Source organism: Vipera berus, assembly GCF_964194415.1.
Source record: "Vipera berus genome assembly, chromosome: 1".
Classification (NCBI taxonomy): domain Eukaryota; kingdom Metazoa; phylum Chordata; class Lepidosauria; order Squamata; family Viperidae; genus Vipera; species Vipera berus.
This window is the reverse complement of record NC_138202.1, coordinates 93,951,083-93,971,272: the sequence shown is the minus strand read 5'-3', so window position 1 is coordinate 93,971,272 and position 20,190 is coordinate 93,951,083. Positions and strand designations below refer to the sequence as shown.

Sequence of the window (20,190 nt, the reverse complement as noted above, 5' to 3'; positions counted from 1 at the left end):
TAAGTTACTCTTCTAATGCCGAGGATGGCATACTGCTAAGCTTGTAAGCCGCCCTGAGTCTTCGGAGAAGGGCGGGATATAAATGGAATTAAAATAAATAAATAAATAAATAAATAAATTCTGGAAGCTTTTAAGATTTTTCTATCTTCTGAAGATGTTTTGATCACGGAGAATTTAATGAGAGTTTTTAAGCTTCCTTTGTGAGCCCAAAGAAAGATCCAACACTGAAGAGTGAATAGGAGCAGGCTGGGAAGAGTTTAGACATCATCCAGCATTGTCCTATCCTGTTGACAAATTTCAGAATAAGTAGAAAATTACACCGGCCCATACGCTGGTGCCCTTTACTCTTTGTAATAAGCAACAAAGCAAAAGACAACATCACAGCACCACATTCTACATTGCAAGGATCTTAGAAAAGTAGTGCTCTGCTTTGATTCTCCTTTTTTTGCCATTTTCCCACCAGTTTATTGATAGCATCTTACACCACATATATTTGGCACCTGCAACGGAGCAAGGTGCTGAACAAAGGGGAACATATTTATGTTCTGTGTTCATTGTACTTTAAATCAGTGTTTCCCCAATCTTTATGGTTTGGGGGCCTGGCACAGGAAGCAGGGCGGGAAGAGGGGATGGTTTTGTGTGAGGAGCAGGCACGCGCATGCACATAGCTTCATTTGTGAAGTGGAGCCGCAAGCACCAGTGTCCGCTGCTTGCATGAGTAGGGTTGCGAGCACTGCCAGTCACATGAGTGGAGATGCGGGCATGCACACACACACACACAGCCCTGTTACAAACAGGACATGGACTGGCAATGGGCTGCGGCCCACATCTTGGGGACCTCTGCTTTAAATAGTAGTACGCCTCGCCAAATGCCAATGAAGTACATAGACAAGAGTCTAATGGACTTGTGGATAATCTGGATGAAGTTTGAATTTAAAAAAGTTTGGGAGGCAGTGGGAATGTTTTTGACAAGTTCTCTTGTGTCTGGCCTTAAGGCTGTAATAAACAGTTGTTGTTGTTGACAAGTTCTCTGAAGTGACTTCATGATATATCAGGTAGTTAAATTGCCCATGTAATGAAAGAGATGTTAACACCAATTAAATTAAGCATTATCTTACATCATAGTTATACTTTACATATGATGAACCTAGTCAATTTTAGAAACAATTCTTATAATGTAAACTGAAGACACCTTTATCTTCTTAACTTTTTTTAATTCATACTAAAGCAAAATTTTATTGCTTAAAAACCAAGGGAAAGGAATTACCGTATATACTTGAGTATAAGCCGAATTTTTCAGCCCACTTTTTGGGCTGAAAAATTCCACTTCGGCTTATACTCCAGTCAACAAAAAAAACTTACCGAGGACTTGTGCGCGGCCGAGGCTTTGGTGCTTCCGGGATCGCCCGCACCTCTCCCAAGCCACCGCCGTCCGAGACCTGCCGAAGTTTGGGGAGGTTTGGGGAGGTGCGCGCGCACCTCCCCAAACTCCGCGCCTTGCCTGCCTGCTTCTTTCCGCAGCGGAAAGAAGCAGGCAGGCAGGGCGCGGAGGAACGGAGACTTGCCGACGTTTGGGGAGGTTTGGGCGCCTCCCCAAACCTCGGCAGGTCTCCGTTCCTCCGCGCAGACCTGCCGACGTTTGGGGAGGTTTGGGCGCCTCCCCAAACCTCCCCAAACCTCGGCAGGTCTCCGTTCCTCCTGCCGACCTTTGGGGAGGTTTGGGCGCCTCCCCAAACCTCCCCAAACCTCGGCAGGTCTCCGTTCCTCCTGCCGACCTTTGGGGAGGTTTGGGCGCCTCCCCAAACCTCGGCAGGTCTCCGTTCCTCCTGCCGACCTTTGGGGAGGTTTGGGCGCCTCCCCAAACCTCGGCAGGTCTCCGTTCCTCCTGCCGACCTTTGGGGAGGTTTGGGCGCCTCCCCAAACCTCCCCAAACCTCGGCAGGTCTCCGTTCCTCCTGCCGACCTTTGGGGAGGTTTGGGCGCCTCCCCAAACCTCCCCAAACCTCGGCAGGTCTCCGTTCCTCCTGCCGACCTTTGGGGAGGTTTGGGCGCCTCCCCAAACCTCGGCAGGTCTCCGTTCCTCCGCGCAGACCTGCCGACCTTTGGGGAGGTTTGGGCGCCTCCCCAAACGTCCCCAAACCTCGGCAGGTCTCCGTTCCTGTTTGGGGAGGTTTGGGCGCCTCCCCAAACCTCCCCAAACCTCGGCAGGTCTCCGTTCCTCCGCGCAGACCTGCCGACGTTTGGGGAGGTTTGGGCGCCTCCCCAAACCTCCCCAAACCTCGGCAGGTCTCCGTTCCTGTTTGGGGAGGTTTGGGCGCCTCCCCAAACCTCCCCAAACCTCGGCAGGTCTCCGTTCCTCCGCGCAGACCTGCCGACCTTTGGGGAGGTTTGGGCGCCTCCCCAAACGTCCCCAAACCTCGGCAGGTCTCCGTTCCTGTTTGGGGAGGTTTGGGCGCCTCCCCAAACCTCCCCAAACCTCGGCAGGTCTCCGTTCCTCCGCGCAGACCTGCCGACCTTTGGGGAGGTTTGGGCGCCTCCCCAAACGTCCCCAAACCTCGGCAGGTCTCCGTTCCTGTTTGGGGAGGTTTGGGCGCCTCCCCAAACCTCGGCAGGTCTCCGTTCCTCCGCGCAGACCTGCCGACCTTTGGGGAGGTTTGGGCGCCTCCCCAAACGTCCCCAAACCTCGGCAGGTCTCCGTTCCTGTTTGGGGAGGTTTGGGCGCCTCCCCAAACCTCCCCAAACCTCGGCAGGTCTCCGTTCCTCCGCGCAGACCTGCCGACCTTTGGGGAGGTTTGGGCGCCTCCCCAAACCTCCCCAAACCTCGGCAGGTCTCCGTTCCTGTTTGGGGAGGTTTGGGCGCCTCCCCAAACCTCCCCAAACCTCGGCAGGTCTCCGTTCTTCCTGCCGACCTTTGGGGAGGTTTGGGCGCCTCCCCAAACCTCCCCAAACGTCGGCAGGTCTGCGCGGAGGAACGGAGACCTGCCGAGGTTTGGGGAGGTTTGGGGAGGCGCCCAAACCTCCCCAAACAGGAACGGAGACCTGCCGAGGTTTGGGGAGGCGCCCAAACCTCCCCAAAGGTCGGCAGGTCTGCGCGGAGGAACGGAGACCTGCCGAGGTTTGGGGAGGCGCCCAAACCTCCCCAAAGGTCGGCAGGAAGAACGGAGACCTGCCGAGGTTTGGGGAGGCGCCCAAACCTCCCCAAAGGTCGGCAGGAGGAACGGAGACCTGCCGAGGTTTGGGGAGGTTTGGGGAGGCGCCCAAACCTCCCCAAAGGTCGGCAGGAGGAACGGAGACCTGCCGAGGTTTGGGGAGGTTTGGGGAGGCGCCCAAACCTCCCCAAAGGTCGGCAGGTCTGCGCGGAGGAACGGAGACCTGCAGAGGTTTGGGGAGGTTTGGGGAGGCGCCCAAACCTCCCCAAAGGTCGGCAGGAGGAACGGAGACCTGCCGAGGTTTGGGGAGGTTTGGGGAGGCGCCCAAACCTCCCCAAAGGTCGGCAGGAGGAACGGAGACCTGCCGAGGTTTGGGGAGGCGCCCAAACCTCCCCAAAGGTCGGCAGGAGGAACGGAGACCTGCCGAGGTTTGGGGAGGCGCCCAAACCTCCCCAAAGGTCGGCAGGAGGAACGGAGACCTGCCGAGGTTTGGGGAGGTTTGGGGAGGCGCCCAAACCTCCCCAAAGGTCGGCAGGAGGAACGGAGACCTGCCGAGGTTTGGGGAGGCGCCCAAACCTCCCCAAAGGTCGGCAGGAGGAACGGAGACCTGCCGAGGTTTGGGGAGGTTTGGGGAGGCGCCCAAACCTCCCCAAAGGTCGGCAGGAGGAACGGAGACCTGCCGAGGTTTGGGGAGGCGCCCAAACCTCCCCAAAGGTCGGCAGGAGGAACGGAGACCTGCCGAGGTTTGGGGAGGCGCCCAAACCTCCCCAAAGGTCGGCAGGAGGAACGGAGACCTGCCGAGGTTTGGGGAGGTTTGGGGAGGCGCCCAAACCTCCCCAAAGGTCGGCAGGAGGAACGGAGACCTGCCGAGGTTTGGGGAGGCGCCCAAACCTCCCCAAAGGTCGGCAGGTCTGTGCGGAGGAACGGAGACCTGCAGAGGTTTGGGGAGGCGCCCAAACCTCCCCAAAGGTCGGCAGGAGGAACGGAGACCTGCCGAGGTTTGGGGAGGTTTGGGGAGGCGCCCAAACCTCCCCAAACAGGAACGGAGACCTGCCGAGGTTTGGGGAGGTTTGGGGAGGCGCCCAAACCTCCCCAAAGGTCGGCAGGAGGAACGGAGACCTGCCGAGGTTTGGGGAGGTTTGGGGAGGCGCCCAAACCTCCCCAAAGGTCGGCAGGAGGAACGGAGACCTGCCGACGAGCCGCGGCCACACAGGGTATTCCTGTGTATTCAGGCTTGCAAAATGGCGGATCGAGCCTCTGCTGGCGGCAGAGGCTTGCAGAACGGCGGATCGGCTTATACTCGAGTCAATAACTTTTTCCAGTTTTTGGGGGTGAAATTGGGGGTCTCGGCTTATACTCGAGTCGGCTTATACTCAAGTATATACGGTATGTGGGTGATTTTAGCTTCCTGGAAATATGTTTAAAGCTTTAATTGAATGCAGTTTCCAAAGTGTGTTTAGAACATTTTCCCGCTCCTTTTGTCATTGAGCGGGCTTTATACTAGGTCAGTGTTTGTTTACATCACAGTAAATGTAACACATTTTCTCTACAGGTTATGGCATTATGACAGATGGTTACACAACATACATTAATGCCTCAACGTGTACAGTCAGCTTTCAGCCAACCAACCCACCAATTATATTTGACCTGCCAACCCCACAAGGATCATGAAAGACCACTACTCCACTGGGGAAGGTCTATAAACTGCCATTTTTCTAATTACAAAACATTCATTCTCTTTAACATGTTTCTTTACAAATAATGTAGGGCTTTTTTGTAAATTGTTGTTACAGAAGGGAAAAAAAGATAGGGGTTGTGCTTTTTCTTTTCTCTCTCTCTCTCTCTCTTTTGGAAATGCAGCATCCATTTGAAAATTGATAAAACATTGTGAATTTGTAAAATGAAGTTTTATGTTCTCTTAATTAACTTGCCATTGTAAATTGTTAATGTTCTCAAAAGGACAGCCAAGCTTTCTTTTAATGAGTGAGACACCTTATTTTAATATTATTAAATAAGATTATAAAAGGCATTGTTTAAAAAAAAACACCCAGATCCAAATTTGCACAGCTTTTATTGTTTTCTTTGGGGGGGGGGGGATCTCCAATGATAAAATACCATTCTTTCCTCATTTTTATTAGCATGTATATGTTCCATGAATCAGAGGTTGGGATATGTCCCTGTGCAATGCAGGTCACAATTTAGTATTGAATAAAGTATGTTGAAAACTTCTGGAATTGATGGTTCTAGATATGCTTACATCTGTGCTAGGCTGTGGTCATGGAGTTATTAAACTGGATGTGGATTCTCCATTTCCGTGAATCATCTCTTTCTTGAAAAGAATTCTTGATCTGGAAGAATCTTTACCCATCAGAGCTCCTGTGTCCACAGCTGATTGCTGGATCAGGGATCAGCTTTTTTGATTGATACATAACGCGTTCTATGAAATTCTGCTTATTAATGGTATTGCAGTAGTAAGGGAAAATAGCTTTCTAGTTTAGTTTGTCTGCCTGCTTTAATGATCAGTTAGATAGCAACATCCTGTATATGATTATCTAAATTGTCACAATTTGGGTGAGTTTCTTAAATTATTTTAGTTTTAAAAATATGGGAATGAAAACTGCAATGAGCAGGTGTTCCATGGAGTAAAAACATGTAAATGCGGACTCCTTTTAAATATGGATTTTTATATATATTTTTTGTGCATTATAACAAAGCAAGGCATATAATATGGCCAGCGCAGCATCTCCAAAATTATGCTGTATAGCACATCTAAATTATGAAGGATGTGATACATGTTTTCCAGTCGCTCAAGGCCTTCAAGAGCTTGAGTTTAAAATCTTTGTGCAGTTTCGGGCATGTATAGAATCAAATGAATACAATCAAGCCTAACTAAAATAAGGCTTTGTTGTCCTTTATATTTAAAATATTATTGAATTGTCTTTCCATTTCTTTTTTTTTCTTATTTTGCACTGTGTGTAAATGCAATCTTGCTAGCACAAAATATTGTTGCAGATAGTTACTTCTGTTCTATCACTGTAAATGCTATTGAGCTTTCTTCTGTTTTATGTTATCTTCATGGAATTTAGGAAAGCAGGTGTTTCTTTAAATTTATTGCGATATTATATATCTAGCGGCCTTTATATGCAAATAAAATTGCAAGATTTTTAAATATTTAACTGTTTATGTTTTCATGGTTTGGAAAAATTAAATACTTGCTCTAATGGATGCACTCAGCATATCTCTACAAAATAATGCTATACCCAGCTCAGTACTCCTCAGGGCACTTGGAGGCAGTATTCAGTGAATCATATGCATTGTTGAAAAGGAAAAAGCTTTCTTTTTCTCCTCCTCCTCCTCCTCCTCCTCCTCCTATATTATAATAGATAATGCACACCAACCAACCCATTGGGTAGACTAAATGAGTCATTAGATTGGGCACATATCAGAGAACAGTTTTTAGCTTTCCAATTCCTCTAATCAAATCCCTAAGCCAGGGAATCACAAATGCCAGTTGAATCTCAGATTGTAGAAAAGAAAATGAAAAAAATAGCTTTTTTTCCCAACAGTTATTTCTACTCAGATTTTTGGTGTATCAGCTTGTCATTTATAAAATCTGAGTAAGTTTTATAAATAAATAATTTATCTCAAACCATAAATGATAATTTGTTAGTAACTCTCTGCTGAAAATAGAATAGAATCAGTTTGAATGGGTAATCAATTGCACACTTGCTGCCTTTGATTTTAATACGGTATCCTTCTCATCCAACATCTCAACAGTGATCACATGAAAAATATTTTGTATAGTCACAAGTACTTCTAAATTCTATCACTTAGCAAGAAAGAGGCATGTTTAATTGTTTTACTGAGATCCTTTTAAAAGATTAATTTTGGCTGGAACATATTTTCAGTTTGGTTTCTGATTTTGTTGCTTAGTAGACGTTTCATGAATTGTATTAAAAGGACTGCTGTTAGACAATCCACCTTCAGTGTAAACAATTGCGTAAAACTAGTGTAAAATCAACATTATGTACTTTTTCTGTGGAAAGGATTCACATACAGAATCTGTTCATGGTAATCAAGGGGACATAAAAATAATATTGCACTATACTGCAATAGACCCAAGATCATGACCCTCATGCTACAATGTAGATAGCCCCTAGGGAAAAGTGAACTTACCTTGTGTATAGTTATACCCTTTTCATGGAATCTGTTTTTTCTATAAAGTAAATGTAATTATGATAGGAAGTGGGTTACGCTTCCCATTTCCAGTTGATATAAGCTAGGGTTTAGAATAAACAAGAGACTTCTGTTTCGGACCCCTTGAAATACACCATGTTTGCAAATGTGCTCACGTCTTATATCTCCAGCTATATCCTTCTATTAGTGGTATTTTACCTTGGCCTTCAAGGCACTGACTATTATTCTATATGAGTACATCAGACAGATTTCAACCAATATCCTCACCATGGAAGATGGCCTTGTTAATTGCTTCCATCGCTGCCAAAATAGTTAGGGGTTAGGGTTCTTCCCAGTAAGAGGAGGCCTGTGTGAATTCCACCAAAACAGGGTGGTTCTAGGCTGTATTCATGTTTCACATCCAAGATTCATTCTAGTTTTCATGGAGAAGTGATTGTATCACCAAATTTCTGCTGAAAATTAGACTATTAGAAATTAGAGCATAAATGAGAGATGCATAGAACTCAAGACTACATCTCAAGCACACAAAGAGAAACAGACAGCTGATGGCCTGTTGGTCTCCTATAGGGGAGGAAATTCATGGAGATTGGTTTCAGCTGAAACCAATACATGCGAGCGTAGAGGATAAATTTCCTCCAGTCAGTAAATAGTCCCAAATTCTGCATTCTTAGAGAAGATTGATTAATCCTTTCCTCCATCAAGGGCATTGATTGGTCCCCATAAGTCCAGTAACAGATCCACTTTCTACATGTCCCATAATAATAATTTGGTTATTCCAGGGACAGAAAACCTGCTTTCTTCTAAATTATTAGACCAATTCCTGTTGGCCGAAGTAAGCATGGCATGAGTAAAGTGTTGTGAAGTTTATAATCCAAAACATCTGGGTACCCACTGCTAGCCTACTCTATCTGCCTTTTAAAAATGGCTGAAGCTAAATCTTTTGGGTTACCTTGTGGCTGTTTAACATTCATTTTCTCATGGCTGGATCATAATCTGTAATATAGCATTCTTACTGTTTTTATCTTTGGAGTGCAATATACAGACCATTTTAAATAACCCCATTACTGCCAAAAGCGATTTGGCTGAGGCATCCAGAAACAGAATGGATTATCTGTTTTATTTGTTCTTTAACCTATAGATGTTCCCATATGTCTATACAAGAACCTCTGGTAGAAGAAACTACTAGTGTTCAGTCTTTTCAAGTGATTGATTAACCACAGAGTAGTCGATTAACCTTTTCACTTTGAGAGAGCAGCTTTCATCTAATCATCTTGAAAAGGTTGAAAGCAGTCAAGGCCTTTATCAAATGAGGGCTGCAGAATAGGATGTTCCACCAAGATGATTGGTTCCTGAGTTCTCCTGTCTAGTGAATTCAAGAGACCCAGAGGTCAAACATTTATTAGAGTAAGAGACTTTCAAATCAATCTGATCTACTTCGGGGGTATTCTACCAGGATCATGCCAAAACAGTGTTTTTAAGGCAGAGTGATAAAATAATGAACAGTTGGTTGTATGTCATTGTATTACATTTAAAATTGCCAAAAAAATGTTCTATTGCACTTCATAATTTGCAAGTATTCATTGCAATAATAATAGCTACATCATGCACCCTCCATGGAAGTTTTGTTTTGTTTTGGGGTGCCTTTCAGTCAATTTCTGACACCTGGTGACTGCCTGGTCTAGTCCGTGCAGTTTCCTTGGCAATATTTTGGATGTGCCATTGACTGCTTTCTAGAGTTGAAACTGTGTGGCTGGCCCAAGGTCACCTTGAGTTGTGGCTCTGTGGAACTAGAACTCATGGTCTCCCAATTTCTAGCCTGATGCCTTAATCACTACACCAAACAGCATCATATAGTGAGACAAAGTAAAATCCAACTTCACTTCAATAACAAACATAATTGAATTTGCTTGCCTGCAGATTATTCCAGCATTCTCTCAGACACTGTAATTTGAATCAGATTTTATACTAGTTATATTTTTTTGCCTAGCCAACTCTTTATTTTTTGCAGTATGTTTAACCTTTTTGCCTGATTAATAGTTCTTGGAAACTTAGGAACTTGCATGCTGTTTTGGGAGCCTTCAGTTTGCCTTATAGAAATACTGTTTTAAACATGGATTTTGGATTATTTTAGTCCAAGTTGCTTTCCAAACCTTTATTGCATTTTCAACATTTCATTGCAGTAGGGAATAAAATAAAACAAACATTCATGTGACCAGCACAGTTCCTAACTCTTCACAAATTCATTCCTATGTCCCAAATCTGTTTCAAGAATTATGTATCTATTATGGTTATAGTGATAGTTTTGGAACTTAAGTTACCTTACATAAAACCTCAATACATTCCAACAGTGCTTTTTTTCTTTAAAAAAAAAAGGTGCCAGAACTCAGAGGTGCTGTCACTGGGAGCAATGCCGGTGTCTTGCTACGACATTGCTGCCCGTCCTTTGCACCCCCACCCCTGTGGCTTGGAGCCACATGCTGCGGGGATTCCCCTCCCCGCAGTTGCCATGCCGCGGCCCATGCTGAGCCCCCACCCGGAGCTGCTCCGAACCCCGACCCACAGCTGTGTTCCTCGTGGCAGTGGTCTCCGGCACCAAACAGCTGATGGGCACCGGCACTCTTTCTTTCCTTCCCAAAAATTGTGTTAATGAGTCCTCTCTAAGCTCTGCTGATCAGCTTGTCCTGGATTGTTTTGCCTCAAAACGGAACAGTTTGCAAGTTGCAATTGAGACAGCCCATCTCATTTTAGATATATCACATATAATTGAAGATTGTAATTAGTTGCATGTACACGTTCAACAAGTGTGATGTATTTGTGGTGGCATTTCTAGGCCTCTTTCCAACCACATCCAGAAAAATTTGTAACAAACATTGGAATTCTCAGTGCCACATTTGGTATTTCCCAGCAATCTCTTACTGGAAGGAAAAAAGCAATCCCTGCTGCGTTACTGATCTCAGAGAAGCATTTGCATGTATGCAGGTATCCTTAGGGTGCCATAGTTATGGATGAGAAATATTGGTTGCAAAGTTGGCATTTCTGGATGTAATACAGATATTTTGGACTTATTTTTGTTTCTTTACATGTTTGATATTTTTAAAAAGGCATATGCTACTGACTATGCTTATGCACATATATAACATCTTTTGCTAGAATACATGACCACTGCTTGTCCAGAATGTGAAAAGTGAAAGATTGTGACTAAACAAAATTTTAATGTGCAGATAATACCACCAGAAATTATTTTAGCCTTTTTAATAAATGTTGTTATTGATGTTAAGCTCACCATGGAAAACATCATATATTGTTATGTATATACTATGTTAATTATTTAAAGACTGAAGTGCAACATTACTAGATTCTAAATAATCTATTTTTCAAAACACACAACAGTCCAAACAGTAAAAGTAAAGTCCAAATTAAGAATATTTCATTCTTAAGAATTGTTTAATTTAAAGTGGTTTAGTTGTAATAGATGGTTATAGATTCAAAATAGTTTTTACAAAAGATACTATTTTTTTCTAGCATCAGCTAAATTAGACATATTACATTGAGAAAAATTTTTCTCATTTCTTTCTTGTTACCTTTATTGATTTCATTGCAGAGATGTTAACATAGGAAATAGATTATTTTGTTATCTAATTTTACCTTCCAAAAGACAGAAACAGATGAAAAATGTGAGGTTCTTTCCTGTTGGCTTTTTTGAATTAGCTGTTTTAGATTCTAAAAGTTTAGTTCCTAAAGAAGTAACCTTGTAAATAATTTTAATGTCCTCCTCTAGTGCAGGGTAGGCAACCTTGACTCTTTTATGACTCAAGGACTTCAACTCCCAGAATTCCTGAGCCAACATGGCTCAGCATGGAAACCTCTCTCTTTCCCCTCAGCGTGGCTGGCTCAGGATTTCTGGGAGTTGAAGTCCACAAGTCATAAAAAAGAGCCAAAATTGCCTACTCCTAAAGTCAATAGAGGGAGCTTTTTTTTTTTTTTTTTTGCAAAAAAAGGTGCCAGAACGCTGAGAAAAAAAGCCCTGCATTCCAACAATTATCACTAACATGTGATTTGGCCTAGCATTATTTCATTTTAACTATGACAAAGCTCCAAAACCTCTAGGAAATTAAGGCTGGAATAGCCAAGATGAATTCTAGTTTGCTTTGCAGTTCAAATCCTAACTTGTAACAGGCTCCTCATCCTCAACAAGTCTTCTGTATACAATCCCTACTCCTTATTTCTGTTCACCTATGATTCAGTTTAGAATCCTATGAAATTTAATTTCATTCATTTTGGAGCCATAACCCATTATCAAAGAATCATTGGATTCGCCACTTTTACAACAGTAGTTGAAAACATTTGAATTCATATGTTTTCTTCATGAAGTGCCATCTGAATTCTTCAAAGTTTTGATATGATATTAAATATATAAGTTACTGTGGGTGATGATCACACGCATTTCATCATTTCCCCATCTTTCTTCTCCATGACATTGATGTCCAGAAAAATTTTAATGAACTGGTTCTTGTTAAAATAGTAAAAACACTTATCCAATATCACTTGACAGCAACAATTTCTTGGCAGGCCTCAGGTTACAATCTCATAGATTAGGGTAAGCCTGTGAAGTTTATTGTTTATCTACATATGATATCTGATCTATGGCAGTCAATAGTTCATACTCTGTGGATTTTCTTGTGCAAGAAATTCTATTTGGAAATAGATATTAAAATTACTTCTTTCCAAAAATTTTCTTTTATATAGCATTGTATTCCCAGCTTGTCCCCTTGTATCACAAATATCCACAGAAAAAAAGAAAATGTCAAAGTACATAGAGCTAAAATTGTGTAGTTCAATAGTTTAGTGGAAGCATTCACACACTTCTAACAAGCATCGCTCATGAAAGAAAATAAACTACAAAAATTAGATGGTGTTATGATTCCAACATTGATCTTAACAGCTGAAACATTTACAACAACTCAATTTTTAAATAGGATGTTTTTTCTTAGGTAACAATTGACTAAAGAGCAGTATGTAGTCACCCATACATGCATACACATTGCATTACTTCCTTTCAAGGTAAACAACACTATGCAAGGTGCAGAAAAGAATTAACATGACAAAAAAGGAAGGCAGTAAAAGAAAGCTAAATTTATTATATACCAAAACCCCTTCACCTTGTCATCCTTGCCAACCACCCTTATTTTTATCATATTCTTTCACTGTAGACAGTTATATAATGAATACTATGCAAACTTTTATTTTGAATTTCACAGCCAGCAAGTTAATTGATGATCATTGTGGAACTCTTAAGTGTGAGTACTTAAGTGATTGTTAAGTCACTTTTCTTTTGAGGCGGTCGGGAGGTTTAAACATCATTAAATGAATCACCATAAATCTAGGTCTACATGTACGCAGTTATCAAACGGAAGTATATTACAGAGAATTGCTCAAATATTTTGCAGCATTTCAGTAAATTTATTGATTTTGTCAAAAGTAACTCAATATTCAAATAGAACAATGTTGATACCGTTGCTCATCATTCTCCTTCAAAGATTCTTTTGGCTGCACTTTAGTAAGTTCTTCCGCGCCAACTGGGTAACTCAGTTTTCTATGACTGTTTTAAACTGTTCCATCGTTGTGGTTCTGGCTTTCATGGCCACTAAGCCTGGGTCCATGATGAGCAGATGCATTGGGAAAAGACTTGTCATATTCATAATTTTGGGCTGTTGTGGTATTCAAGGGATTATTTCCATTATATGGGTGGCAACCTCTCCTCCATTCCCAGATGTTGACATGAATTCAGTGGTACAAGAAATCATTCCAGAATGTAACGAAGTATCAGTCTTCCTGTTTTTTTTAAAGATAAGATAATCTTTATTGTCATTTTTTTACTGTGGGCACAACGGCTCTCAAAGTGAAACACATACATGACACACACCTAAAACATACTATATACAACATATGCATAGACCTACACCCCTACATATACGTAACAATAAAATATTAAATACTGTCCATCTTGAATATATAACGGAAGGAGGAAGCCTGAGAGTTCACAAGGTTAATGCTGTATGGAATGAAACTATGGTTGAATCTGGATGTTCTGCTACGGATACCACGAAGCCTCCTCCCAGAAGGTAACAAGGAAAACAGGTTGTGAAGAGGATAAGTAGTGTCCCAGATAATCTTACGGACCCTGTTCAAACAACGCTTCTGTGCTATGCCCTGGATGGGAGGGAGGGAACTGCCAATGATCTTTTCGGCCATCCTCACCACTCTCTGCACCGCCTTCCTGTCTGAAGCAGTGATGCTTCCAAACCAGACTGTGATGCTGTATGACAGGATGCTCTCAATCGTCCCCCTGTAGAAAGTGGGCAGGACAGGGGAAGGAAGATGAGCTTTTCTCATGCAACGCAGAAAGTGCAGGTGCTGCTGTGCCCGCTTCACCAGTTTCTCACTGTTGAGCGACCAAGCCAGCCTACTCGTTAACTGTATCTTGGGCTATATGGGCCTCCTTGTTATTATCAGCTTTACAGTGGCTTTCCTAGCCAGGAATCTGCCTGATGTTTTCAATGAAGCCAAGTTTACTACCTTCAGCATGTTGGCAACATTTCTTGGACAATTGGCAAATGAAATAGACCTTCTGGCCTTTAGGCAATTTTCAGCTGATAAAATGTTTGTAACACTTTTTCCACAGGAAAAAAGGATCAAATTAAAGCACTTCTCAATAAGTACAGACTAGCTCCTGTTTTTATTAGGGTTTTTTTTTAATCGCGCACTCCTCTGAGTCACAATAATACATAGTGCACTCAATTCTATGCCTTTACTTAATGATTACATTCCTATGATATAGATATTATCAATATGTATTCAATATAAAGTTTGGGGAAGATATATATGACCAAACCATCAATAAGCCCCACTGTGCTGTGAATGTGGGTTGGTATGTTCCATAAATGTTCTGTTGTTCAATAAAATATTTAGAACACCTCAGTTATTGAATGGGAGCAATGTACTTGGTTGTTCCAGAAAGAAGAGATGGATTATGTCTCCACTTGGCACTAAGGATTTTAGAAGTCACAACCTGAATGGTAGAAACTCATATGAGTTCTACCTATTTGTTGTAACTTTTCATACCATGTCCAAAACCTGGTTTTGAGGTTCTCCAATACATTTTTTCCCTCTTAGTTAGCGACTGATTTGTAGAAGTGATGTAAATGAACCCACACATGTCTATTACAACAATTTTCATGCTTGGATACGTTATTACAATGGCACAGTGTTATTTTTGAATGAAACAATCACCATTTAAGACGTTTAATAGTAGACATTAGAGAACGAAGCTTATCATTATGATGGCTATGTACAAGCAGCATAGCACACCCAGACTATTTTAATAAGGTGAGTTTTAACTAACTATGATAAATAGCCAGAGCATAACCAGTTGGAATTTTTGTTTTATTTCAACACTACAGCGTAGTCTAGAGCAGGGGTAGGCAACCTTGGCTCTTTTATGACTCGTGGACGTCCACGAGTGATAAAAGAGCCAAGGTTGCCTACCCCTCATCTAGAGAGTAAAAAGAGAGGGTGAGGGAGAGATTGTTTGAAAAACCAGGATTTTATCCGTCTCTTTTTTTTGTTACTCAAATGCATTTTAGTTTTGCTATATTAACATTCAACTGAGGCAGCCGGTCAACCTGGGTTATGGACTCTTGAAACATAAGTATAAATATCTTTCACATTTTTAAGGTGTGTTATTTATTCATCAATATTTTCTTGGGATGCATGTGCTCTATGCTGAAAGGTTAATCCTGTTTTTAATTTTTTAGACTCACTCTGAAAGGGCTTTTAGATACCATGTAATAAATTTCTTGCTTAAACTTATGTCATGATGGATTTAGTCCCTGATGTAAAGACATGCTTGAATGATGAGGGCAAGTAAGCACTGCACCTCTACTGGTGATTTAAGATTGGTAGCTTTTATAGGGATTGAGAAAGAAAACTGGCCTGGTATCAGCAGCCATTATACACTCTCTAGGATGTTTTTTCCCGACTCCAATGGTGCCTGAGAGATTTTTTTCCTAACGAGTTTGCTATGAAAACAGACTTTTCTTAGGAAATGAGTTATGTATCCCCACAGCCCTAAGAGTTTGTGGGTAACCAAAGCTAGGGCTTTGATTCAGCAATTTGTGTTTACTAGTAGAATATTTACAGTATATAAATGCAGGTTATGCTAAAACAGCACTGCTTCTTGTGAAGGTCACAACATTATCTTGCAAAAGCCTGATCAAATCTCTCACCCTAATGCTTCACACAAGTTTATCATGTTTATTATTGATGGATGGATGTTTACCAAAGATCGAAGTCCACCCCAGTGACTGAAAGCAATTCATATATTTTATAGCAGTTGGGGGAAATGGTATGTTTAATATCTTGGAAACAAGCCCTGGAAACATCTTTTCTTCGTTAATTTATCCTTCTGGAGTTTACTCTTCCATACACTGGGAGATTTTAATGTTAGGACTGGTTGATCTTTCTGTTTTCTACTTTCAATGTATTTCAACTCTAGCATATATTACAACTATTTGTCATTTGATTTCATGCATTTGCATAGATGTTCTTCTATTCATGCACAAAGAGCAGCTTTTCAGTATGTAATCTGAAAATCATCTTAGTGGCATCTTAGTGAACTGTCAGTAAACAGGAATATAACTAGTGAGAGGCAAAATAATAAGTAAAATAATCCAACAAATATGAATTATTTTAAGTCAAATTCCCATGAAAATGGTGGTTATAGATATTTTTGGAGAAATTATAATCTATCCAAAAAATTCTGCCACCATTTTAACATGTTTCCTCATGAAATAGTGTATTTTATTTCTTTCTCCTCGGCAACACGAACTGTTACACGCACAGAGAAAAGTAAATTTACCATTACTAATTATATGCCACATGATTTCCGAGTGGTTTACAATATGTATATACTACAATTAAAGACACAAACCAAATTAAATCAATTATAAACCATCATTCCAATGAGTCACTGTTCAAGAGTGGCATGATCTTACTTATCCCCTTAATACTTTTCTGAAGAGTTTTGCAAAGATTACTGAGGACAAGATATTCCAAAGGAGGGACACATCCTAAAAGGTTCAAACCAGATATTCCTGAATATAGTATTTCTTTGGATCACTGGGTTGGCAATAATACAACTTCAAGAGTGGGTTACATGGGCAAATTTTGGTGAGCCCATAATTATCTGGGCTGTTGTATGCTAAAGACCACGTGGTCTTCAAGAACAGGTCTATGTAAAATTCATTGCAAAAAATCCAACTGCAAAGTAACATGGCCATGAGTGATTATCTGTAAAGGCTCCTGATCCAGAGACAGCAACAGTGATATGGAAAATAAAAGGGTAAAGGTTCCCCTGCACATGCGTGCTAGTCGTTCCCAACTCTAGGGACCGGTGCTCATCTCCGTTTCAAAGCCGAAGAGCCAGCGCTTGTCCGAGGACATCTCTGTGGTCATGTGGCCGGCATGACTAGACGCCAAAGGCACATGGAACGCTGTTACCTTCCCACCGTAGTGGTTCCTATTCTTCTACTTGCATTTTTACGTGCTTTCGAACTGCTAGGTTGGCAGAAGCTGGGACGAGTAACAGGCGCTCACTCTGTTACGCCACACTCGGGATGCAACCCGCCAAACTGCCAACCTTCTGATCGACAAGCTAAGCGTCCTAACCCACTGAGCCACTGCGTCCCTGATACGGAAGATAGAAATGTACAAATACCCTCCTGAATGCAGTCACCACTTACAAGCATTCTACAGGAGGACCTTCCCCAAAATAGGCCAGTTTCATCTAGGTGAGCACTATCTTGTCCAGAGTAAAAGATGAATTATCTTTTGATTTAATTGGTTTCCAAAGTCTCCCTATCCTGGTAAGATTTAGATTAAGCCTGTGCTCCTCTCCAGGAACATGATGCCAGGCATCAGGCCAGGACCACAGACTTTCTTACCCAGTCTAGGATGGACATATATAACTAGATGTCATTACCATATTGATGATATCGCAACCTAAGCCAGTAGATGATTTCTCTCAGCAGTTTCATGTGGATGTTAAACAATACTGGGGAGAGGATCACATCTTGCACTAACACGTAATAGAGGGCTTGACCCTCTTTCCATCCCATCAATTGGAACAGGCCACTTGGGAAGGGAGAAAGCCACTGGAGAACAGTGCATCTCACTTGCAACACTTGCAGCTAGTACTCAGAGGATACCATAATAAATCCCACCCAAGCTAAGGGTCGAGCTTATCCATTTCATCTAGCTTCAACTCAGCCAGTCTTTAAAACAAATGTCTGTTTTAAAAAGGATGGTTAGAAATCTGTTGAAATACCCTGGACAAGAGATGGCCAGGATGGCAGGCATGGGCAAGGATGCATTTTTTTACGCTCTGTATTCAGCATCTCGTTACCTCCTTGGCCACATAATTCACATAGATTACATGCTGGGGATCATAGGATACAAAAATGCCACTACTGATTGGTTGTGATCTAATGAAACTTGCAAAAAACACGTTACCCTCTACAGAAGGTGTCTTCAAACTTGGCCTTTTTATGACTTGTGGACTTCAACTCCCAGAATTCTGAGAGTTGAAGTCCACAAGTCATAAAAGAGCCAAGTTTGAAGACACCTGCTCTACAGCTTATTCTTATGAAGTGGATGATAGGTGATATGGACATATAAAGATATATGAGAATCTGTTGGCAGATCATTGGCAGTTTACCAGAACTAAAATTTACAGAACTAAAATAAATGAATGACTTTTTACACTAATTCCTTTTTTTCCTAGTCTAGCCTACAACATATTTTGAAAGGAATCTGTCTTCTACTGAAGCTCAAATGTCTAGGTTATTGTTTCCAGTGTATGGAAGGAAACCATTATTTATTTATTTAGCAAATGTTGTTCTACAGAATAAGAAAAGGGGGGGAGAGGAAGGGGCAGCATATCACTTTAGGAAGTCTACCCTGATACTGTAAAATGGCAGGATCTTCGTGCAGAGAAAAGTCTGCTTCTCTGCCTCTCTATATCTTTCCATTTGTCCATTCATTACCCATCTATATTTATTGAGCCAACCTGCCAGTAAGCAATCCACCAAATTATTTATATACTGCTTTTTTATTGATTCTACATCCAAAACCAATAAAAACATCAAAAATCATCAATCCCAAATATTTTATTTTTCTGATTTTATTTATTTTTATCTTGGTGTTAAAGGAAAAGTCTTCATCATGGTTCAGTCCAAGCTGGGAATAAACAACATGGCAACTACTATTGAAAGAAGGTTGCAGTTTATGGAAGAGAAGAGCCAGACAGAAAGATGGCTCTGGAAGAAAAGAGAACAAGCACATGTAGGGAGTGGGTTTTTACACCCTCTGGAGCCTTTTGTTTGGAGTTGTTCCTGTGGCATGAACTTTGACCTGAGTCTGAGTGTGCCCTTTGGTATCTGTAGGTTAATCCTATTATGTCCTGTCTTAGAGTTTGGGTGGGGTATGTAGATTTTAGTTGTCTTTTGTCATCCTAAGCTTCTAGCTGGAGGCCTCCAACCTTCCTGGATTATTTACATCTGCATTTCTACAAGCTGGTTTCTTGGGAGACTTGGGGCTATTAAGAAAACTGGGCATGCTTTTCTGCCTTTTTAAGATCCTTTGAAAAAAATATATTTTTCTGCCCTTTTAATATTTCCTTCTCTGGGGGGCTGACTTCCCATATTGGTTTTATAAATAATTGAAGTGGCAAACATGCTTAATACTCATTCTTCTGCCTCTCTTTCCCACAACAACCCTATGAGAGGAGTTGGGCTGAGAGAAAATGACTGGCCCAAAGTCACTCAGCTGGCTTTTATGAATCTATGGGAATAGACTCACAGTCTCCTGGTTTCTGGCCTGGTACCTTAATCCCTAATCCAAACTGGCTCTCTGCTATTTCCCCCCCCATAAATATTGCTTTTCATTCTCATATGACACTCCCCATTTGAAAGGTCATGTGGAAGGGTATCTTTTCACTGTCTTCCAGATGATGTTGATAAATTGTGATGAGATACAAATTTCATAAATGAACTACAGCTGACCCAGAATGCAGCAGCACAGGCAATAAAGGTAATACCTCGATTTACCCACATAGCATTAGCCACATTGATTTTCAGTTGATTTCTTGAGTGGGATTCAAGGTGCCAGTAATTACCTCCAAAGCCCTTCACAGCATAAGACCTGATTAGCTGAGGGGCTGTTTGTCATCCTAGAAGATCAAGCAGTACAGATGCATTCCATGTCTCTTCAATCAAACAATTCCATTTATTGGGACTCCACACACCTCTCCTGTCCCCCAAGATCCATATGGTGCTAAGCGTGATGATGTTCAAAAATACATTAAAACTGGGTTTTTCCACAGGCCTTAAGATTGAGCGGCAATGAGCCCCTGTAGAATTCTATCCCATTAAATGCCTTTTTTCTTCTGGATGCAATTGTGAAAAGAAAACAAAGAAAACGATATTTGTTTTATTTTTAATGTCGTAAGCTGCCCAGAGTCTTGCGTAATTCAGTAACCACTAAATTGAAGAATTAAACAAGTACGTGGATGGTTATACAGTATTAAGGAAGGTCTTGGATTTAAATTGCTGCTTTTGCAGGAGCCATGAGCTAGAAAAAGTCCCAAACTGCATAACCTATTCCATCCAAAGATAAAGGTACCAGTTGGGATTGAATCTGAATCTGTTTCATACCATCCAGGTTTAAAAAGGTTCCACTGCATGGCCTGGAGTAAAGATATAGAGCTGTTGTGTACCAATATATTAATG

The 20,190-nt window shown here is 41.7% G+C and overlaps 1 protein-coding gene across 4 annotated transcripts in view; it reads left to right on the top strand.

Annotated features, from left to right (window-relative positions):
- MPPED2 (metallophosphoesterase domain containing 2) overlaps positions 1-6,319 on the top strand; it is a 163,465-nt gene extending 157,146 nt beyond the window's left edge. For all 4 annotated transcript variants that reach the window (XM_081329924.1, XM_081329922.1, XM_081329923.1 and 1 more), the window contains one exon: positions 4,701-6,319. In XM_081329924.1, the coding sequence (XP_081186050.1) occupies positions 4,701-4,819 (119 nt within the window). In that variant the 3' untranslated portion in view covers positions 4,820-6,319. The remainder of the gene's footprint in view (positions 1-4,700) is intronic.
- The last annotated feature ends 13,871 nt before the right edge of the window (positions 6,320-20,190 follow it).